Source organism: Salvelinus alpinus, chromosome 33, assembly GCF_045679555.1.
Source record: "Salvelinus alpinus chromosome 33, SLU_Salpinus.1, whole genome shotgun sequence".
In the NCBI taxonomy this organism is placed as follows: Eukaryota; Metazoa; Chordata; class Actinopteri; order Salmoniformes; family Salmonidae; genus Salvelinus; species Salvelinus alpinus.
Genome location: NC_092118.1, coordinates 6,731,986 through 6,754,493, shown reverse-complemented (window position 1 = coordinate 6,754,493; position 22,508 = coordinate 6,731,986). Strand labels below are relative to the sequence as shown.

At 43.9% G+C, this 22,508-nt stretch overlaps 1 protein-coding gene across 16 annotated transcripts in view; it reads right to left on the bottom strand.

Annotated features, from left to right (window-relative positions):
- Positions 1–6,599: 6,599 nt before the first annotated feature.
- LOC139563159 (diacylglycerol kinase zeta-like) overlaps positions 6,600–22,508 on the bottom strand; it is a 131,471-nt gene continuing 115,562 nt past the window's right edge. For all 16 annotated transcript variants that reach the window (XM_071381492.1, XM_071381494.1, XM_071381496.1 and 13 more), the window contains 6 exons: positions 15,398–15,432; positions 14,204–14,253; positions 13,604–13,724; positions 13,102–13,138; positions 12,871–12,970; positions 6,600–8,424 (listed from right to left, as the gene is read on the bottom strand). In XM_071381492.1, coding sequence (XP_071237593.1) covers positions 8,308–8,424; positions 12,871–12,970; positions 13,102–13,138; positions 13,604–13,724; positions 14,204–14,253; positions 15,398–15,432 — 460 coding nt within the window. In that variant the 3' untranslated portion in view covers positions 6,600–8,307. The remainder of the gene's footprint in view (positions 8,425–12,870; positions 12,971–13,101; positions 13,139–13,603; positions 13,725–14,203; positions 14,254–15,397; positions 15,433–22,508) is intronic.

Genomic DNA, 22,508 nt, shown 5'->3' with positions numbered 1-22,508 from the left:
TAACATCCTTGGAGAGTTCATCAATGAGCTTGACGCCCTGATAAGTTCCTTTCCTGAGGATGGCTCACCTCTCACAGTTCTGGGTGACTTTAACCTCCCCACGTCTACCTTTGACTCATTCCTCTCTGCCTCCTTCTTTCCACTCCTCTCCTCTTTTGACCTCACCCTCTCACCTTCCCCCCCTACTCACAAGGCAGGCAATACGCTTGACCTCATCTTTACTAGATGCTGTTCTTCCACTAATCTCATTGCAACTCCCCTCCAAGTCTCCGACCACTACCTTGTATCCTTTTCCCTCTCGCTCTCATCCAACACTTCCCACACTGCCCCTACTCGGATGGTATCGCGCCGTCCCAACCTTCGCTCTCTCTCCCCCGCTACTCTCTCCTCTTCCATCCTATCATCTCTTCCCTCTGCTCAAACCTTCTCCAACCTATCTCCTGATTCTGCCTCCTCAACCCTCCTCTCCTCCCTTTCTGCATCCTTTGACTCTCTATGTCCCCTATCCTCCAGGCCGGCTCGGTCCTCCCCTCCTGCTCCGTGGCTCGACGACTCATTGCGAGCTCACAGAACAGGGCTCCGGGCAGCCGAGCGGAAATGGAGGAAAACTCGCCTCCCTGCGGACCTGGCATCCTTTCACTCCCTCCTCTCTACATTCTCCTCTTCTGTCTCTGCTGCTAAAGCCAATTTCTACCACTCTAAATTCCAAGCGTCTGCCTCTAACCCTAGGAAGCTCTTTGCCACCTTCTCCTCCCTCCTGAATCCTCCTCCCCCTCCTCCCCCCTCCTCCCTCTCTGCTGATGACTTCGTCAACCATTTTGAAAAGAAGGTCGACGACATCCGATCCTCGTTTGCTAAGTCAAACGACACCGCTGGTTCTGCTCACACTGCCCTACCCTGTGCTTTGACCTCTTTCTCCCCTCTCTCTCCAGATGAAATCTCGCGTCTTGTGACGGCCGGCCGCCCAACAACCTGCCCGCTTGACCCTATCCCCTCCTCTCTTCTCCAGACCATTTCCGGAGACCTTCTCCCTTACCTCACCTCACTCATCAACTCATCCTTGACCGCTGGCTACGTCCCTTCCGTCTTCAAGAGAGCGAGAGTTGCACCCCTTCTGAAAAAACCTACACTCGATCCCTCCGATGTCAACAACTACAGACCAGTATCCCTTCTTTCTTTTCTCTCCAAAACTCTTGAACGTGCCGTCCTTGGCCAGCTCTCCTGCTATCTCTCTCAGAATGACCTTCTTGATCCAAATCAGTCAGGTTTCAAGACTAGTCATTCAACTGAGACTGCTCTTCTCTGTGTCACGGAGGCGCTCCGCACTGCTAAAGCTAACTCTCTCTCCTCTGCTCTCATCCTTCTAGACCTATCGGCTGCCTTTGATACTGTGAACCATCAGATCCTCCTCTCCACCCTCTCCGAGCTGGGCATCTCCGGCGCGGCCCACGCTTGGATTGCGTCCTACCTGACAGGTCGCTCCTACCAGGTGGCGTGGCGAGAATCTGTCTCCGCACCACGTGCTCTCACCACTGGTGTCCCCCAGGGCTCTGTTCTAGGCCCTCTCCTATTCTCGCTATACACCAAGTCACTTGGCTCTGTCATATCCTCACATGGTCTCTCCTATCATTGCTATGCAGACGACACACAATTAATCTTCTCCTTTCCCCCCTCTGATAACCAGGTGGTGAATCGCATCTCTGCATGTCTGGCAGACATATCAGTGTGGATGACGGATCACCACCTCAAGCTGAACCTCGGCAAGACGGAGCTGCTCTTCCTCCCGGGAAAAGGACTGCCCGTTCCATGATCTCGCCATCACGGTTGACAACTCCATTGTGTCCTCCTCCCAGAGTGCTAAGAACCTTGGCGTGATCCTGGACAACACCCTGTCGTTCTCAACTAACATGAAGGCGGTGACCCGTTCCTGTAGGTTCATGCTCTACAACATTCGCAGAGTACGACCCTGCCTCACGCAGGAAGCGGCGCAGGTCCTAATCCAGGCACTTGTCATCTCCCGTCTGGATTACTGCAACTCGCTGTTGGCTGGGCTCCCTGCCTGTGCCATTAAACCCCTACAACTCATCCAGAACGCCGCAGCCCGTCTGGTGTTCAACTTTCCCAAGTTCTCTCACGTCACCCCGCTCCTCCGCTCTCTCCACTGGCTTCCAGTTGAAGCTCGCATCCGCTACAAGACCATGGTGCTTGCCTACGGAGCTGTGAGGGGAACGGCACCTCCGTACCTTCAGGCTCTGATCAGGCCCTACACCCAAACAAGGGCACTGCGTTCATCCACCTCTGGCCTGCTCGCCTCCCTACCTCTGAGGAAGTACAGTTCCTGCTCAGCCCAGTCAAAACTGTTCGCTGCTCTGGCACCCCAATGGTGGAACAAACTCCCTCACGACGCCAGGTCAGCGGAGTCAATCACCACCTTCCGGAGACACCTGAAACCCCACCTCTTTAAGGAATACCTAGGATAGGATAAAGTAATCCTTCTAACCCCCCCCCCTTAAAAGAGTTAGATGCACTATTGTAAAGTGGTTGTTCCACTGGATATCATAAGGTGAATGCACCAATTTGTAAGTCGCTCTGGATAAGAGCGTCTGCTAAATGACTTAAATGTAATGTAAATGTAGATAGGCTGACAGTGTTTCACCGGACATCACCACATTTTCAAGAACTAGATGACTGCACCGATGAAATACAACTTACACAGTGTATGTCTACATGTTATCTAGTATCGATGTACAGTATATCCAAGATGACTCTGTGACCTCAGGCCGTGTGATTGGGTAATCCCAGGAGGGCAGGGGAGGTGAGTCAGGGCCACAATAGCGATCCGACCAGAATCTGAACCATAGATAGGGACATTTCCAATTGCCAGTTGGATAGCATGCCAACAATGAGTCAGAGCTAGGAGGAGAAAACAGCTGTTCAGTTTCACATATGGACCAGACTGATAAACACACATCCAATACACCATCCAGAAGTAACTAGTCAGTATCCAATGACAGTATTTAATCACTCCAGACGACGCACTATGAATCAGTTCTGACTAACATGACTCATCGTTTTCAAACACACCGCATGTTGCAACACAGAGGCATTAACTACCATTTTGACTTTCCTTCAGACATTCTGCATACACAAAATTACAGTTTGTCTCACTGGGTTGGACCATCAAGCCTAGGAGGTGGACTCCATTCTTTTCTGGTTGGTGCAGGACAAGACATTACAGGCAGCAGAACACCTATCAGTCTGTCTACAGTAACAATCATCACCTGCAGTCACCTGAGGTAGATAAGTATTAATATGATCTCATACAAATGCCGGGTTATTAAAGAGTGCACTTTTACTGACAGGACGAATAAAATCAACACTCACAAGAAAGTAATTACAATAAATACAGTTGTTTAAAGTACCATCCTTTATTTTATTTCCCCCCCCAATCAGACAATAACAAAAACATCTGCCAATAGAAACAAATACACAGATTGATATCTTTAACATTGCACACCAGTCTGTCCATCACATTTTAGTCACTATATCAAGTTTTAAAAAAGAAGACATTTTTTAATAAAGAAAAATGCATATTGCATAGTTCTCTCTATTTTTTAAAGAATTGTGATAGATACTATTGCCCTGAATTGCACAGCAACTCAAAATAAAGCACAGATAATATACACAAACTACAATTCCTTGATCTACTGTAGCTCCTTTAAAAATGAATTTGTCTGACCCCATTCAGTCACTGTAAGCTCCATGCCTGCCTGCATCGCACTCATTCTAGTGTTTTTGTAGCTACAAGTCTTTTTTTATGCTTGCAAATTAAAAAAACATTGTAAAGTTCTCATTCATGCAGTTATAGCATTGGTAGTTCCACGCTCCTGCCATTCCAAAGAGCACTTTCCACTTGTATGTAATTCAAAGACTGTGGATTTCTACTGAAACTTTAAGAATATAGTACGATTAAAATCAGTGGACCTACGGAAATGATGATGGGAGAGGGTGCTCTTTGCAGTAATCGACAACATGGAAAGTGGGAACATACCGCATCTTTAGATTAGTATATAAAATATCATGTTGGGGAATTTGTGTCATTTCAAACGGAACGTAAATTTCTGTTGAAGGCTAAGTCAATTGGCGATAACACCTACAGTATGGGAAGTGTTTTCTTGCACACACCATAACAGGACAGAGCTCATGGCACATGAAATGGTGTCTGATAATAATAGCCATGTATTTTCTGTTCAATGTCAACTATGGGTAAAGGCAGTACACAAAGCTAAGGTGACAATGTGAGATGTTGAAATGGTTGAGTTAATGTACAGAAAACTACACGACAACAGCAAAACTCATTATGGAGCGATGGGACTTCCCAAAAAATAGCTTTGCAAGTGGCAGCATGTCTCTGGGCCAGATTGAAATCTGTATATGCACAAGCACACACACAACTTACTATTCAACTCAATTTCAAGAGGTCACTTTGTACTACGTGCGCTGTTTCGCCTTTCCTCTGCTGTTAAAATATTTTCTGATGAAACTGGTACAAGATGGTAGATCATAGACGATAGAAAGGCAACTTTCACTGGGTTATCAAAAGAGGCATGATTGTTAATAAATGTGTCACCCCTTAGGTGATGACAAAAGATTAATCATGACCTTTTAGAAGGTAAAATGTTTGCGCAATGTTTTCCTTAGTATATTTTGGCTTGTTTAATTCCAGTGGTAGGTTTGGACACATTGCATTCGGAAAGTACTCAGACCGCTTATTCAGACTTTTCACACATTTTGTTACATTACAGCCTTATTCTAAAATATATATATTTTTTCTCATCAAGCTACATACAATACCTCATAACGATAAAGCGAAAACAGTAAAAACATTTTTTTGCAGATGTATTAAAATTAAAAAACTGAAATATCTTCTTTACATAAGTATTCAGACCCTGTGCTGAGACTCGGAATTGAGCTCAGGTGCATCCTGTTTCCATTGATCATCCTTGAGATGTTTCTACAACTTGATTAGAGTCCACCTGTGTTAAAGTAAATTGATTGGACATGATTGGAAAGGCACACGCCTGTCTATATAAGGTCTCACAGTTGAAAGTGCATGTCAGAGAAAAAAACAAGCCATGAGGTCGAAGGAATTGTTCAAAGAGCTCCGAGAAAGGATTGTGTCGAGGCACAGATCTGGGGAAGGGTACCAAACAATTTCTGCAGCATTAAAGCACTCCACCAATCAGGCCTTTATGGAAGAGTGGCCAGACGAAGCCCCTCCTCAGTAAAAGGCACATGACAGCCCGCTTGGAGTTTGCCAAAAGGCACTTAAAGGACTCTCAGACCATCAGAAACAAGATTCTCTGGTTTGATGAAACCAAGACTGAACTCTTTGGCCTGAATGCCAAGCGTCACATCTGGAGGAAACCTGGTGCCATCCCTATGGTTAAGCATGGTGGTGGCAGCATCATGCTGTGGGGATATTTTTCAGCGGCAGGGACTGGGAGACTAGTCAGGATTGAGGGAAAGATGAACGGAGCAAAGTACAGAGAAATCCTTGATGAAAACCTGCTCCAGAGCGCTCAGGACCTCAGACTGGGGCAAAGGTTCACCTTCCAACAGGACAACGATCCTAAGCACACAGTTAAGACAATGCAGGAATGGCTTTGGGACAAGTCTCTGAATGTCATTGAGTGCCCAGCCAGAGCCCGGACTTGAACCCGATCAAACATATCTGGAGAGACCTAAATATAGCTGTGCAGCGACGCTCCCAATCCAACCTGACAGAGGTTGAGAGGATCTGCAGAGAACAATGGGAGAAACTCCCCAAATATAGGTGTGCCAAGCTTGTAGCGTCATACCCAAGAAGACTCGAGGCTGTAATGGTTGCCAAAGGTGCTTCAACAAAGTACTGAGTAAAGGGTCTGAAGAGTACTTTTTTATTTTTTTTGCAAAAATGTCTAAACCCCTGTTTTTGCTGTCATTATAGTGCATTGTGTGTAGACTGATGAGGGAATGTTAATATACATCCAAATTATACAAATGCAAAGGCATTTCCTACATCTCCATGTCAGTCTCTGAACAGGAGGATATATGTTACAATACCTATTCAAATATGCACCTCTTTCAGAATGCAGTATAATCTTAAATGCCTCAAATGACATCTAGTCTTCTCAGCGTCAAGGCTAACATGATATTTCAACTATAGTGAAGTCAACTAAAAGGGGGCCTACTGTCTTCATTATTGAAAATGCTGACAATCAGTGTGACCATGAAACAAAATGGTGCAGTTTGAGGCTATGTGGCGGAAAGTGATGCGGGCACTGGAGCTGGGGGTGTGAGCAGGTAGGTCTGGGCAGGCGTGATGTTGTGGATGTTTGTGTGCGTCTGTATGTTGTCGTTTGTATGTGGATGTTTTCTATTGTTTAAAATGTAATTTAAAAAAAATGTGGACCCCCAAAATATTCAGTGAGAACATATGATTATGTACGAGGCGTAATTACTGACTTTTCATAATCAAATCAAAAGCACGTTATTTTCAGTCTGGCATTAGAAACACTCAAGGCCTTTCATTGACAACATATTTCCTGTCACAGAAACTGATTCAGTGCTACATTTATTAATGTATCTGGCCATAATAGAGAACAGCAATTATTTACAATGAAATGCATCTTAGTTGGCATTATGGTTTGTTTGAAGGTCAAAACTATAAACTTCTGACAACAAACACAATCAAGTAAAAATGTGTATATGAAAGTGTACCTTGTTAATGTGTTTACAAGTATGTCTTACAAGGATGTTTAGTGATTAAATAATAAGACAAAACATCCAGAGAAATAACTCATTTCAAAATACAGTAGATCCACAGTTACTGTGGTGCTACATTAAACTAGTTATACTGTAGGATAGCTTTTGGAATGAGACCAATTCCTTCCCATCACTCTCTACACAATATAGCATGAACACCATTTAAATTAATCACATGTCTTTATAACTTAAGTTGAATTATATTGCTGGTTTAAATGGCCAGTCATATTTTAACAGATTATAACTATGGAAAATAAATAGCAACCACAAATGATTGGTTTGTATGAAGACAAATTATTATTTTTGTATGTAAAAAAAAAAAAAAATCCAACCTGTAAATTTACAACTCAAACCTTCAGAACATTTTTGAGTTGCTGAACATAATTTGACTGCATGTTAAGGATCTGTAAAAAATGTTGAGGTGAATAAATACGCCTTTGACTTCTGTAACAATATGAGAGAAGAAATGCTTTGTAGTTCTGAAACTAATACATATCAAATGCAAATTTTTATAGTAAATAATGACCACACACAAAACATTTTAAATTTATAGTATGTACAAATTATATAAACATCAATCTGCTTAAAAATGCAATAAAAATACACCATGACTTAATTAAGTACATTAAATACAAACTAATCAGCCAACAAAATAAGAAAATCAAGGCAATTGGAGCTGCAGTGCATAAACTGCTTGAACACAGAGCTACTACGATAAGTGTACAGTACCAAATATCCTTATTAAAACTAAGAAATAAAATAAAAATTTGCCAAGTGATCATAAAGTAGAACAATATTGATTTACTCAGTTGAAATTGTTTGGTGATGAGAAAAGTATTACGTGTAAAATTCCCCACTTTTGTGGATAGTTTGATACCATCACACTTCATTATGGGTGGACAAAATCAGTCAACAAATTATAATAATGTACAACAAACAAATAAAAACCTAATCAAAAGAATGTCATTTTTGGTAGCCTTAAAGACAGCTGGCCTACAGATCAGAGTGTTCATACTCTTTCGAAATCTACTGAGTCATTGTGATCCGTACAGTTGAAACGCTCATGCTGCTTTTATAGACACAGAGCGATACAGCTCCATCGGACAGTATAACAATTCAATTACCTAGACATTCAATTACCCAAGCTCCTGTCCTAAAACCTTGGAGCAAAATTCAACATTCAGTCTAGGTGGATCGCAAGTGCAACACAACCTGGGGGAAAAATGTAACAGATGAGCCATCTCTTCCAAGCGTTCCGACACAAAACAGCTTTTTTTTGGCAGTGCAATAATCAAGTCCACTGGTCACGAGCATCTCACATGGTGGACCTTAAGAGTCTCTCATCTGGTAGGATTCCAACCAACTCCCTAGCAGGAGAATACAACACTGGCTATCTTTGAACCATCTTCTCTGGTGAGTTTCCTCTTTTAGCTAAAGTAGTTTTGGCACAAGGGTTAGGTGATAGGGAAGTGGTGCTGGAGGTCAGGGAGCAGAGGGAGGTCACACAGCTGTCTCCTGGTCCTCTCTCTGGATCATCTGGTAGTGCTGCCGGTTCTCCAGGTAGGCAGCCAGCTCTGCATCCTTGGCCTTCTCTGCACGATGCTTTGGTGTGTCACCCTGCAGCATAAGAGAGGCAATTTGCTCAACATAAAAGACTGCAATGAAGAACCCAACTTTAATTAAGGCAGCATCTATTTCTCCTGAGGTCTGAACATTAAGCCGCAGAGTCAAAGACCAGTCTGCAAAGTACAATCTGCAAGTATTTTTGAGACATACGAATCATTTGCATTCAGATTTCATCATGTTTAATATGTAATATTTCCAGTTATCAACAGTGAATATGCACCAAATGTTTGTTTGTCTGTGTGCAAAAGCAAATCTAGAATGTTTTTAGACTCAAAAGTTTTCTGATTCATCCAAGAGCTACTGTAGCATTTTTTAAATGTTTTATTTAACCTTTATTTAACTAGGCAAGTCAGTGAAGAACAGATTCTTATTTACAATGACGGCCTACCCCGGCCAAACCTGGACGATGCTGGACCAATTGTGCACCGCCCTATGGGACTCCCAATCACGGCCGGATGCGATACAGCCCAGGATCGAGCCGGGGTCTATAGTGACGCCTCTAGCACTGAAATGCAGTGCCTTAGACCGCTGTGCCACTCGGGAGCTATTTAAGAAATAGCTTCACAAAACCCAATTATTTTACATTTCTTGTTTTTTTGAAGTGCTAGAGCCCCAAAAAACTCAAACGAAAAAGAAGAGAACATGGTGAGATGTTGAGATAAAAAGACAGGAAAAGTCATTGCTAAGATATGCTGATGTCTCAAGGCCAAGCGTGAATGTATTGCGAGTGAGAAAGACCGACAGGCAGAAAGGCTGGGAGGATGAAGAGATGGAGAGGAAAGAAAGCCAGGCTGAACTGCATCCCAAGGCCACAGGGTATGTATCAGACTTGCCCCAAATCCTGCAAGATTACATTTTTCATCATTAGACAGAGACAGAGACAGAGACAGACAGACAGACACTGCTGAGTGTCATGGGCTACAGTACTAGAATAGTGACACCTCAAGCATTCTGTCAGTTGCTTATGAGAGAGACTACATTGCAGACACACCATGTGCAGTGAGATTTTGGATAGGAAAACTCTTCAAGCCTTGACATGAAAATCAAGACATCTTAAATGTGGTAGTCTGAGCCTTCCAGGACAGAAATCTGAGATAAAAACCAGCTGTGGTGTCTTCAGAAGGAGGATCTTGTGAAATACTGTAGTAAAAAATTAAAGCCTTGTGTTGCAACTGCCTTCCACACACTGTCGATAGTAGCTTAAACAAATGTATCCATTTGGCTATCTCTGCAGGAGAGGGTAAACACATAAGATATTTTATGGTGGAGCCACTTGGAGGTAAGTACTTTAATTGACTTTGCAGGCATCTGGCTAGTTTGGTTCAGAGGGAACGTGTAGGGCACCGCTGTAATGCACCCCAACCCGGTGTACAATTAGCGTGTCATAAGAAAGACAAGCTAGTTTTCCTTCTGGATGATGATTAAGCCATTCTACCACTTATCCATTTTACATTTTAGGAATTTAGCAGAGGTGGCACTCCTAGTAGCCGGGGACTTTAATGCAGGGAAACTTAAATCGATCTCACCAAATTTCTATCAGCATGTTAAATTTGCAACCAGAGGAAAAAACTCTGCACCGCCTTTACTCCACACACAGAGACGCGTACAAAGCTCTCCCTCGCCCTCCATTTGGCAGATCTGACCATAAATCTATCCTCCTGATTCCTGCTTACAAGCTAAAACTAAAGCAGGAAGCACCAGTGACTCGATCAATAAAAAAGTGGTCAGAAGAAGCAGATGCTAAGCTACAGGACTGTTTTGCAAGCACAGACTGGAATATATTCCGGGATTCCTCCGATGGCATTGAGGAGTACACCACATCTGTCAGACTACAAAGGGAAGCACAGCCGAGAGCTGCCCAGTGACACGAGCCTACCAGACGAGCTAAACTATTTCTATGCTCGCTTCGAGGCAAATAACACTGAAACATGCATGAGAGCACCAGCTGTTCCGGAAGACTGTGTGATCACCCTCTCCGCAGCCGATGTGAGTAAGACCTTTAAACAGGTCAACATACACAAGACGGATTAACCTCTTGACGCTAGGGGTCAGATTATTATTATTTCTTAAAAATAACGTTCCCAAGGTAAACGGACTCTTCCTCAGGTCCAGATCGTAGAATATGCATATAATTTACAGATTAGGATAGAAAACACATATTTTTGAATCTGATACGTCTGGGAACGAGCACCGGAACGAGGCTGTAGTTTTCTGAACATAACGCGCAACCCAAATGGCGTTTTTTTGTTATAAAAGTAATATTTATCGAACAAAAATAACATTTATTGTGTAACTGGGAGTCTCGTGAGTGCAAACATCCGAAGATTATCAAAGGTAAGCGATTCATTTTATTGCTTTTCTGACTTTCGTGACCATGCTAATTTGGGGCTAGCTGTGCTAGCATTGATTGATACATTCACAAAAGCTTGGATTTCTTTCTCTGTAAAGCATATTTTCAAAATCTGACACGATAGGTCGATTAACGACAAGCTAAGCTGTGTTTTGGTATATTTCACTTGTGATTGCATGATTATAAAGATTTTTAGTAATATTTTGCGCCCTGCAATTCAGCGGTTGTTTAGGAAAATTATCCCGTAAAAGGGATCCGTGCGCAGAGAAGTTAACAGGACATGTAATGCGAACATGCGCTGACCAACTGGCAAGTGTCTTCACTGACATTTTCAACCTCTCCCTATCCGAGTCTGTAATACCAACATGTTTCAAGCAGACCCCCATAGTCCCTGTGCCCAAGAACACTCAGGTAACCTGCCTAAATGACTATCGACCTGTAGCACTCACGTCTGTAGCCATGAAGTGCTTTGAAAGGCTGGTCATGGCTCACAACACCATTATCCCAGAAACCCTAGACCCACTCCAATTTGCATACTGCCGCAACAGATCCACAGATGATGCAAACCATATTGCACTCCACACTGCCCTTTCCCACCTGGACAAAAGGAACACCTATGTGAGAATGCTGTTCATTGACTACAGCTCAGCGTTCAACACCATAGTGCCCTCAAAGCTCATCAATAAGCCAAGGACCTTGGGACTAAACACCTCCCTCTGCAACTGGATCCTGAACTTCCTGACGGGCTGCCCCCAGGTGGTAAGGGTAGGTAACAACACATCCGCCACGCTGATCCTCCACACAGGGGCCCCTCAGGGGTGTGTGCTCAGTCCCCTCCTGTACTCCCTGTTCACTCATGACTGCATGGCCAGGCATGACTCCAACACCATCATTAAGTTTGCTGATGACAACAGTGGTAGGCCTGATCACCGACAACAACGAGACGGCCTATAGGGAGGAGGTCAGAGACCTGGCTGTGTGGTGCCAGGACAACAACCTCTCCCTCAACGTGATCAAGACAAAGGAGATGACTATGGACTACAGGAAAAAGAGGACAGAGCACACCCCCATTCTCATTGACGGGGCTGTAGTGGAGCAGGTTGAGAGCTTCAAGTTCCTTGGTGTTCACATCACCAAACTAACATGGTCCAAGCACATCAAGACAATCGTGAAGAGGGCACAACAAAACCTATTCGCCCTCAGGAGACTGAAAAGATTTGGCATGGGTCCTCTGATCCTCAAAAGGTTCTACAGCTGCACCATCAAGAGCATCCTGACCGGTTGCATCACTGCCTGGTATGGCAACTGCTCGGCCTCCGACCGTAAGGCACTACAGAGGGTAGTGCGTACGGCCCAGTACATCACTGGGGCCAAGCTTCCTGCCATCCAGGACCTCTACACCCGGCAGTGTCAGAGGAAGGCCCTAAAAATTGTCAAAGACTCCAGCCACCCTAGTCATAGACTGTTCTCTCTGCTACCGCACGGCAAGCAGTACCGGAGCACCAAGTCTAGGTCCAAGAGGCTTCTAAACAGCTTCAACCCCCAAGCCATAAGACTCCTGAACATTTAATCAAATGGCTACCCAGACTATTTGCATTGCCCCCCTTTACACCGCTGTTAATCTCTGTTATTATCTATGCAGCCACTTTAATAACTCTACCTACAGTACATGTACATATTACCTCAACTAACCGGTGCCCCCGCACATTGAATCTGTACCGGTACCCCCTGTGTATAGTCTCGCTATTGTTATTTTACTGCTGCTCTTTAATTACTTGTTCCTTTTATTTTTAATTCTTACTCATATTTTTTAAAACTGCATTGTTGGTTAGGGTGTCGTAAGTAAGCATGTGACTAGTAAAATGTGATTTGATTTGAAGAGCAATTAGGGTTAAGTGCCTTTCTCAAGGGCACAACGGCATATTTTTCAGCTAGTCGGTCGGCGACCTTTCGGACCCAATCCTCTTAGCCGCTAAGCTACCTGCTGCCCTATAAAACACTTCTCAGGGGTAGCCTATGCATCAACTCGGTTTATTTTGGCCAAATAAAGAGTCAAGCGATGAGGGAAGAGGGAGCGTTGCTCTCACCTGTAAGTCTGTCTTCATGAGGGATGCCCCTGCCTCTACCAGGTAGTGACAGATAGTCCTCTGACACAGTGACGCTGCTTTGTGCAACACCGTCTCCCCACTGAGACAGAGAGAGATAGAGAGAGAGAGAGTAGATACAATGAGTGTAACTTTCTATTTAAAACTTTAACTAGATACATCACACAGAATGTGTGTAAAATGAGCATTTCAAAATCCATGTCTTAAACTTACTTTTCTTTTTCTGTTACATCCAGGATATCTGTGGGTGCTGTTTTTTGGTAGGGGGCAGGGGAAAAGAGACATTTCAAAGCATGTCCCTAAACCAATTACAATGCTCCAAGATACTACTTTTATAGAGTAGTAAAAAGCTGGTGTAGGAGGACTTTGACAGAAAACATATCCTTTTCAAATATTGGAATGTACCATTCGTTGTGGAGCAAGAAAGACTCCATAAACGACAACAAGTGTACACAGAGTGAGATGTACCTGCCCTGTGGCTTGTCTTAAACAATGTTCATGACCCTCAAATTTATGGCGTTCCACACCTGGCACATAATTCTACTATCACAAAACATAGAGCATACTGTGCTGGGTTAACTTCTGATACATAGTTCATATTTGAGGGTCACAGACTCACTTTGGTAAATCCCACAGAATTATTCAGTATTGTGAGGGGGATGTCCTACCGACAGACTTAAATAGAACACATAAATGTGTATTGCCTTGTCCCTACCATTGTCCAGGATGTATTTGACAGTCTCCTTGCTACCAGTGTCCACAGCATAGTGGAGCAGGGTGCATCCTGAGGGGTCCTGTACTGACAGGTCAGCTCCCAGTTTGTGCAGCTCCTTCAGCTGAGAGAAAAGGGCACATTGTTATGACTGGAGGAGTGGGGAAAGTGACTGCATGTCCAGAGGAATGGGGGAATAGACTGCATTTTTATTCATTGCCGACCAGAGAAATGCTTACCCTGAGGTTAAGTCATGACAAAAGTTATCATCATTCCCTTGTTGAATGTATCAATTAGTGAGCCTACATTCACTATACAGTATGTATACCTACAGAACCAGTCAATAGTTTGGACACACCTATTCATTCAAGGGTTTTTCTTTATTTTTACTATTTTCTACATTGTAGAATAATAGTGAAGACATCAAAACTATGAAATAACACATATGGAATCATGTAGTAACCAAAACAGTGATGCTGGTTGAGTGAATTCCAAGAGTGTGCAAAGCTGTCATCAAGGGAAAGGGAGGCTAGGTGTCCAAAATTTTGACTGGTACTGTATATGCAGTGTGCATATCCATTGGCCACTGTGGCTCCCACTCACCTTCAGATGGTCTTTGCGCTTCACACATTCAATCAACACTTCCTGTGACACTGCAAGGTAGAGATACGAGAGGAGGCCGTAGATTCAGTAGTCACAACAATATCAGACCATAATACATGACAGTGTCCTTAGGGGAAAGAAACAGATCTGAGCAGTGTCCCCGTGTTCATGAATAGCTCTTTATGGGGCACTTGTTTGTTTGGTTTTAGTTCTGTATGTCTTATGTAAGACTGACAGTCTTGGGAAAGGAACCTCAAACTGAATTGATGAGCAAAAACATTGTCAATCTATTTACTCAGCTAACATGGACAGTAACGAGAGCAAGATGCATGTTGCTGCCTTCAGTAGAGACTCAGTATTTAAACACTGGATCATGAAACGATTTAAATTAACACGGATAATCACATTAGCGCCTGTAGAGTTCTTGGGTTCAGTCTCAATATGGCAAATCCTTGTTCAAAGCACCAAAATGCCCTTTGTAGATTATTTACCCGAATCCACCCATCTGCATGTTTTCCGTCGAGGCAGGAAAACAGTCAACTCAAAATTCCCCACAGCATTCTCACAAATCTCAGTTAGCCAGCTCTGCAAGTCAAACAGTTGCTACCGCGACGTCTGCGTCTGAAGATACAGCTCTAGAATCCTGCTGTCAGAGCTGAACAACCATAATTAGAAATGGGGCTGCTACTGGACATTTTGTTTTTTGTCCTTTAGAAAACAACTCGAGAGATGCCAAGTCAGGTCTCGAGAATATATTCTGACTGGGCTCACGCCAGAATCTTCGTGAGGGATGGACTTGAATGCTAATGTGTTTCCTGTGAATTTTAATAATCCTTCACCGCAGCACTCTAGTTCAAATGCTGTGAAATGCATATCTTAAGTGGCAATAATTTTTTGCGGTGTAAAACCCTTCGCATGATGGCAGGTGAACTTCCGGGGTTTTGTTAAAGCAGGGCCACAAAGGCTAAGACATTTTTTAGCCACCTCTTGAATCCAGCTCAAAAAAGCATCAGGCTCTTATCGTTCGACATTATTCATAGTGAAACTTAATTCGGACAGGAATTAGCTGGCGGTGGATTTTAGTTTCTTAAACCTTGATTGTGGATACCAATTTACCCACATCCACTTGCTGCTAAGTTAACAGCGTCAATTTGTAATCACCTAGTGCAACAATTCAAAGTGTGTTTGTTTTACCTTTGTCTGTATTGCACAGTGTATTCTTCTCCGACCTGGGGGAGATAGAGAGCAAGACACGATTAAAGCAATACAAAACAAACAGTTCACTTATCCGTCTACAAAACAAAATGCATGTAAAGCCCACCTCTCTGCATCCCTTGGGTTTTCATAGCAAACATCCATGATAGGAAAAAACCTAAAACAAATCAAATCCCCAAAACAAAATGTCCCAAAAAAAAGATTTGCTTCGGTTGCATGGTTTTGGTTCAGAGGAGAGGTGGTGTGGTTAATTAGACAGTCCCTTGATTTGCTCTGTTTTTCCAGGCGTCCCTTGCCTGCCAACTAGCCCAAGGTACAATATTCTAATACGTGTGTTTGCAGCCAAAAGAGCTCCCCCTCCCTCTCCTCCATTCTGATTCAGCCAAACACACACACACACACACACACACACACACACACACACACACACACACACACACACACACACACACACACACACACACACACACACACACACACACACACACACACACACACACACACACACACACACACACACACACACACACAGCAGTGTCAGTAGGGCAGAGTGAGTGGACAGAGAGGCAGCTCTTGGGCCTCCCTGCTGACACTCCAGGTTATGTTACTGTCTGATCCTGGCTGGGCTGTCTGTTTGCCAGAAGCCAAATCCCCCACACACTAATCCACTGAGGATTGACACAAGGCTAACATCAAAACGCACAAAGGCAGGAACAGTGAAGCTGAGACTGACCGTCTGAGGAGCAGGCCCTGTACTGACCAGACAGATTATCCTACTGACTGGTCAACCCCACCTCTCTCAGGCTGGCCTAAAGACTGGCTCTTCATCGTTGTTATTAGCGCAGAGCAGAAGGGGTAAACAATAATGGGTATGAAAAGTGTTAATATATAAAGAACATTAGAGGGTCAGAGACCATTGTATTAATTGAGAATAAAAAAAACAGCTTGAATAGATACTATAATGGTCATCTACCAAATCAGAGCAAACTTTACATTTGTCACACGCGCCGAATACAACAGGTGTAGACCTTACTGTGAAATGCTGACTTACAAGCCCCTTAACCAACAGTGCAGTTCAAGAAAGAGTTAAGAAAATATTGACCAAATAAATTAAAGTAAAAAATAATAAAAAGCAACACAATAAAATAACAATAACGAAGCTATATATGGGGGGTACCGGTACCGAGTCAATGTGCGGGGGTACAAGTTAGTTGAGGTAATTTGTACATTTAGGTAGGGGTGAAGTGACTATGCATAGATAATAAACCGCAAGTAGCAGCAGTGTAAAAAACAAATGGGGGGAGGGGGGTGTCAATGTAAATAATCCGGTGGCCATTTGATTAATTGTTCAGCAGTCTTATGGGGGTTGGGGGTAGAAGCTGTTAAGGAGCCTTTTGGTCCTTGACTTGGCGCTCCGGTACCGCTTGTCGTTCGGTAGCAGAGAAAACAGTCTTTGACTTGGGTGACTGGAGTCTTTGACAAATTTTTTGGGCTTTCCTCTGACACCGCTTAGTATGTAGGTCCTGGATGGCAGGAAGCTTGGCCCCAGTGATGTACTGGGCCGTACACACTACCCTCTGTAGCGCCTTACGTTCAGATGCCGAGCAGTTACCATACCAATCGCTGATGCAACCGGTCAGGATGCTCTCGATGGTGCAGCTGTAGAACTTTTTGAGGATCTGGGGACCCATGCCAAATCTTTTCAGTCCCCTGAGGGAGAAAAGGTGTTGTAGTGCCCTCTTCACGACTGTCTTGGTGTGTTTGGACCATGATAGTTCGTTGGTGATGTGGACACCAAGGAACTTGAAAAACTCTCGACCCGCTCCACTACAGCCCCGTCGATGTTAATGAGGGCCCGTTTGGCCCGCATTTTCCCATAGTCCATGATCAGCTCCTTTGTCTTGCCCACATTGAGGGAGAGGTTGTTGTCCTGGCAACACACTGCCAGGTCTCTGACCTCCTCCCTATAGGCCATCTCATCATTGTCGGTGATCAGGCTGACACTGTTGTGTCGTCTGCAAACTTAATGATGGTGTTGGAGTCGTGTTTGTCCACACAGTCATGGGTGAACAGGGAGTACAGGAGGGGACTAAGCACACACCCCTGAGGGGCCCCAGTGTTGAGGATCAGCGTAGCAGACGTGTTGTTGCCTACAATTACCACCTGGGGGCAGCCCGTCAGGAAGTACAAGATCCAGTTGCAGAGGGAGGTGTTGAGTCCCAGGGTCCTTAGCTAAGTGAATGAGTTTTGTGACTACTATGGGGTTGATCGCTGAGCTGTAGTCAACGACTAGCATTCTCACATAGGTTTTCCTTTTGTCCAGGTGGGAAAGGGCAGTGTGGAGTGCGATTGAGATTGCATCATCTATGGATCTGTTGGGGTAGTATGCGAATTGGAGTGGGTCTAGTGTATCCGGGAGGATGCTGTTGATGTGAGTCATGACCAGTCTTTCAAAGCACTTCTTGGCTACCGACGTGAGTGCTACGGGGCGGTAATCATTTAGGCAGGTTACCTTTGCTTCCTTGGGCACAGGGACTATGGTGGTCTGCTTGAAACATGTATGTATTACAGACTCGGTCAGGGAGAGGATGAAAATGTCAATGAAGACGCTTGCCAGTTGGTCCGCTCATGCTTTGAGTACACGTCCTGGTAATCTGTCTGGCCCCGCGGCTTTGTGAATGTTGACCTGTTTAAAGGTCTTACTCACATCGGCTACCGAGAGCGTTATCCCACAGTCATCCAGAACAGCTGGTGCTCTCATGCATGCTTCAGTGTTGCTTGCCTCGAAGCAGACATAAAAGGCATTTAGCTCAAATGGTAGGCTCGCGTCACTGGGCAGCTTGATGCTGGGTTTCCTTTTGTAGTCCGTAATAGTTTTCAAGCCCTGCCACATCCGACGAGCGTCAGAGCCGGTGTAGTAGGATTCAATCTTAATCCTGTATTGACACTTTGCTTGTTTGATGGTTTGTCTGAGAGCATAGGGGGATTTTTTTGTAAGCGTCCAGATTAGTGTCATGATCCTTGAAAGCGGCAGCTCTAGCCTTTAGATCGATGTGGATGTTGCCTGTAATCCATGGCTTCTGGTTGGGATATGTACGTACGGTCACTGTGGGGACGACGTCGTCGATGCACTTATTGATGAAGCCGATGACTGAGGTGGTATACACCTCAATGCCATTTTTTGAATCCCGGAACATATTTCAGTCTGTGCTAGCAAAACAGTCCTGTAGCGTAGCATCCGCGTCATCTGACCACTTCCGTATTGCGCGAGTCACTGGTACTTCCTGCTTTAGTTTTTGCTTGTAAGCAGGAATCAGGAGGATAGAATTATGGTCAGATTTGCCAAATGGAGGATTAATGGCTAAGCAAGCATTTAAGCCCTATTGACATTAAAAGATTACGAGATTTGGGTGAATAAACAAAGCATTATTACAAAACAAACCCATCTTGATTTTCAGGTGGAGTACTGCTGTAATTGTACTTGTTTGGGAAAATGTTAGTGAATTCGAAAGAAAATCTTCATCAGACAGAGTATACTCTTTTAGAAAGGGTCTAATCCAGGGCTCTTTAATCATGTTCCTGGAGAGCTACCCTCGTGTAGGTTTTCGCCCCAACCCCAGTTTTAACTCACCTGATTCAGCTGATCAACCAGCTAATTATTAGACTCAGGTGCGTTAGATTAGCAAAAACCTATAGGACAGTAGCTCTCCAGGAACAGAGTTGGAGAGCTCTGGTCTAATCTATTGGAAACCTAGATCAGTACATTCACCTGAAAAATAATACAATTACATGCTGACCAGACAGGACACGTCGCGTGTGCGAGCGTCGCAAAATCAAATTTTGAAATCCATGTTATTCAATTATTGCGCACGCGCCAACGAGCATCTGTGTTGCCAAGGGCTAAAATAGAACTCCTTCTATTTCTGATGCAGATCGCGCTGAAAGTCCTGCTTCTCCCATCTCCTCATTGGTTTATAGAAGCAGGTGCCATCTCCTCATTGGTTATACCCACGTGAGTGATTGAAAGACGAACTGTTTTGCTGGTAGTCGTGGTAATACTATGAAAGTTTAGATGCCAATCACCATATAAATTCAAAGATGAAAAAGCCTGGAAGGAGGAGAGATGACTAGAAACGATTCGGTTGGACGTTTTATGTGTGGATTAATTGGCGGAGTAGAGGACCTTGTGCTTTTCAGGTAAAATAACAACTCAATGTTTATATCCCAGGACAAATTAGCTAGCAACAGCAAGCTAGCTAAATAGGACAAATTAGCTAGCAAGTGCAAGCTAACTAGCTAAATTGCCATACATGTTTAATGCTTTTCGACCTGTCCCCAAATTAATGTCATTGGTTCAGAGTTTGTTTTGATATTTTAACCTGCGTGTCGTGATCACTTTTGGTGTAGGGGGACAAAATAATAAAATGCACGATGGCGCACGATGGCGCACGCACGCAGCCGGTTTGGGTTCCGTATTAGACACAACAGAGCAGATGCTTGCTGTGCAAAGCAACACACTGTGATCATGCTAAATCTGAGGAGAAAAGAATCCCTGTAACAAGTCTTTCCCTAAGGTCTGGGAGTCCTATATGTCTGTGGGTTACTAATGTGCCTGCTTTCCCCTGTTAGAGGTAATTAACCACACAGAGCCCACAGTCTCTCTCATCAGCCCAGGAGTCTCCCGCAATTACCCAGTCTGTCTCCATCCACTCCTCACTACAAGTCTCACTCCCTAGATACATCTTTGATCAAAGACGTTGAGCGTCTTGTTAGAGATGCATATTTAAAACTCTTGACAAAAGGCGGCTGGCTTCGTGTCAGCTGTTACCAGCACACGTCATTGGTAGGGCTGGGAATTTTCCCCCATCACTAGTTATTGGGCTGTTTGACTGTGGAGGAGGCAGACGCCAGCAAGCAAAAGTGTTCATAAGCTCAGGGGATCATAAGCTCATCGTGAAGGGAACAGCTACTGTGCCACATTCGATGAAAGCGAGAGTGCCAGTCATGTGGTATGTCTATGTAGGCCACGTATTGTGTGTGATACAGTTGCTGAAACAGAAACATGTATAAAAGATATATCTTAAGAGGAAAGTGCACTTTGATGTAGTTAAACCACACAGTTTCACCCACACTTCACGAAAACGTTATGAGTATTCCAGTCTTACATTACATCAAACTGGATGATCAGTTCCTTTACAGTGCCTGTGACAAACAGAACACTGAGGTTTAAAAAAATATATATATATATGTTAGTCTGGAAACAAGAAGCAGACTAAAATAAAGAAAAAGTGATCACAAACAATAGCAGGCAAAGTATATGTTCAAGCCTTGGGCCCCTGGCAGCAATTTCCTTTGAGAGTGGGAACAAAATGTGCAGCTAAGATGTGTTGGGCAACATCAAGCCCCAAACCACTGGCCTAGCCTCTGTCGCTAATGGATTGTCAGTGTGAGGGAGATCCAGGGCAGATTACACACAGTTTACTGGAATATCTGGCTCACCTCATAATTATAGTGGAGCCCAGCCTCCACAGCCCAGACACATACATCACCACCAACCTGACAGTTATTCTCCAATCACAGGGAGAAGAACTTCAGAAGCTTTTATGTGTGCTCTTCCACAGTAAAACTAATGCCTAGGCATTAGCTCTGGGAATAAACATGACTCTTCAGGTCTCAGGGCAAGGTTACTCATTATGTGATCTCATCCCCCCCTTTCCTTCTCCTCGCCACAACGACCCCAGCAGTTGATAGACATCAACTGATCCGCCTCATAGAATCAAGGTTGCCTGCATGACTATAGACAATGTTAATCAATTGAGCTAAAGACAAAGCAACAGGATTGACCTTAAAAAGGCACAAGCCGCAAGATTTACTGCTGTTGAACGGTCAATTCAAATGAATTATTCTGGTCCAAGCCAACTGGCAGGGCTGCAGCTAGGCAGAAAAACAGACTCCAAATTGTGGCTTTAAATGGGGATCATTTTCTCTTGTTAGGAAGTGAAAAGCAAGCCTTAGAAGCCATAAGCTGATAACAATTTGTCACCTCGGAGATCGTTAATGCAAACAGTCTGTACATTCCTGTGTAAGTGAGAAAAGACTGCCGGTCTCAGAATAAGGTATAATAGGCAATTAGAGGACCTAGTGGTTCGGTTCAGCACATCGAGCTTTCGAAACGCAAACATTGAGTCAACAATGGTATGGGGATGCCATCTTTTCTTACCATCGTTAATTTAGCAAAGTTTCAGGATGTTTTGATGCATGCTGGACTGTGCGCTGGTATACCAGAGCTCCCTACAGTATTTATTGAATGGTAAATACAAGGTTTCCATCATACTGTATACATGTGTTGATTGTGATGCCCTGAGAAGGGAGCTGCTGTCCAAAATCAACACGATTACATCTTCTGTTGCCTCCTTCTACGGTCCATGCAGCCAAAACACACTCTACAAATAACAACCTCCTTTTCTAGGAACATGCATTACACGCAGTTGAGCACTATCATTACAAAATACAGTGAATAAAGAACACGAATGGGACAGCTTATAACGCCGCCTCAGTCGATGTTACATGTTCATTTAAGCGGATTTGTTGAACAAAACATCAGAAGAAAAGCTGACAGTGATTTGCTTTGTATCAAGGCTCAAATACCCTCTCTTTAAAGACTAGCTGATAACTGACTAATTACCCATTCGATATAAAAACAAAACCGTTGCTAGCATCCTAAGCATTTTACCCAGACACCAAGAAACAAAAAAAGCTCTACATCTCAAATGAATTACAACATTGGAAATAATTATAATTGCACGACAGGGAAGCATAACACAGGAAAATATCTGGCAAGGAAAAGCTACAAAATACATTAATCAGTCTGTTTGGCAGATCACTGAAGTGACAAGCAAAACTTAAAATTCGGGGTAATTTCATGCGTTTAGAGTGGCTTTGCGGTGCTGCACACATGACAGCGTTCAGAAGATGTAACTTCTCATTAGTCATCTCAGTGGACACGGAGAGGATCCATCATGCAAATCTGCCTCCAGACGAGACTCAATCAACAGTGAATTAGCGTCGCTGAAAAACACGAGTGGCAAAA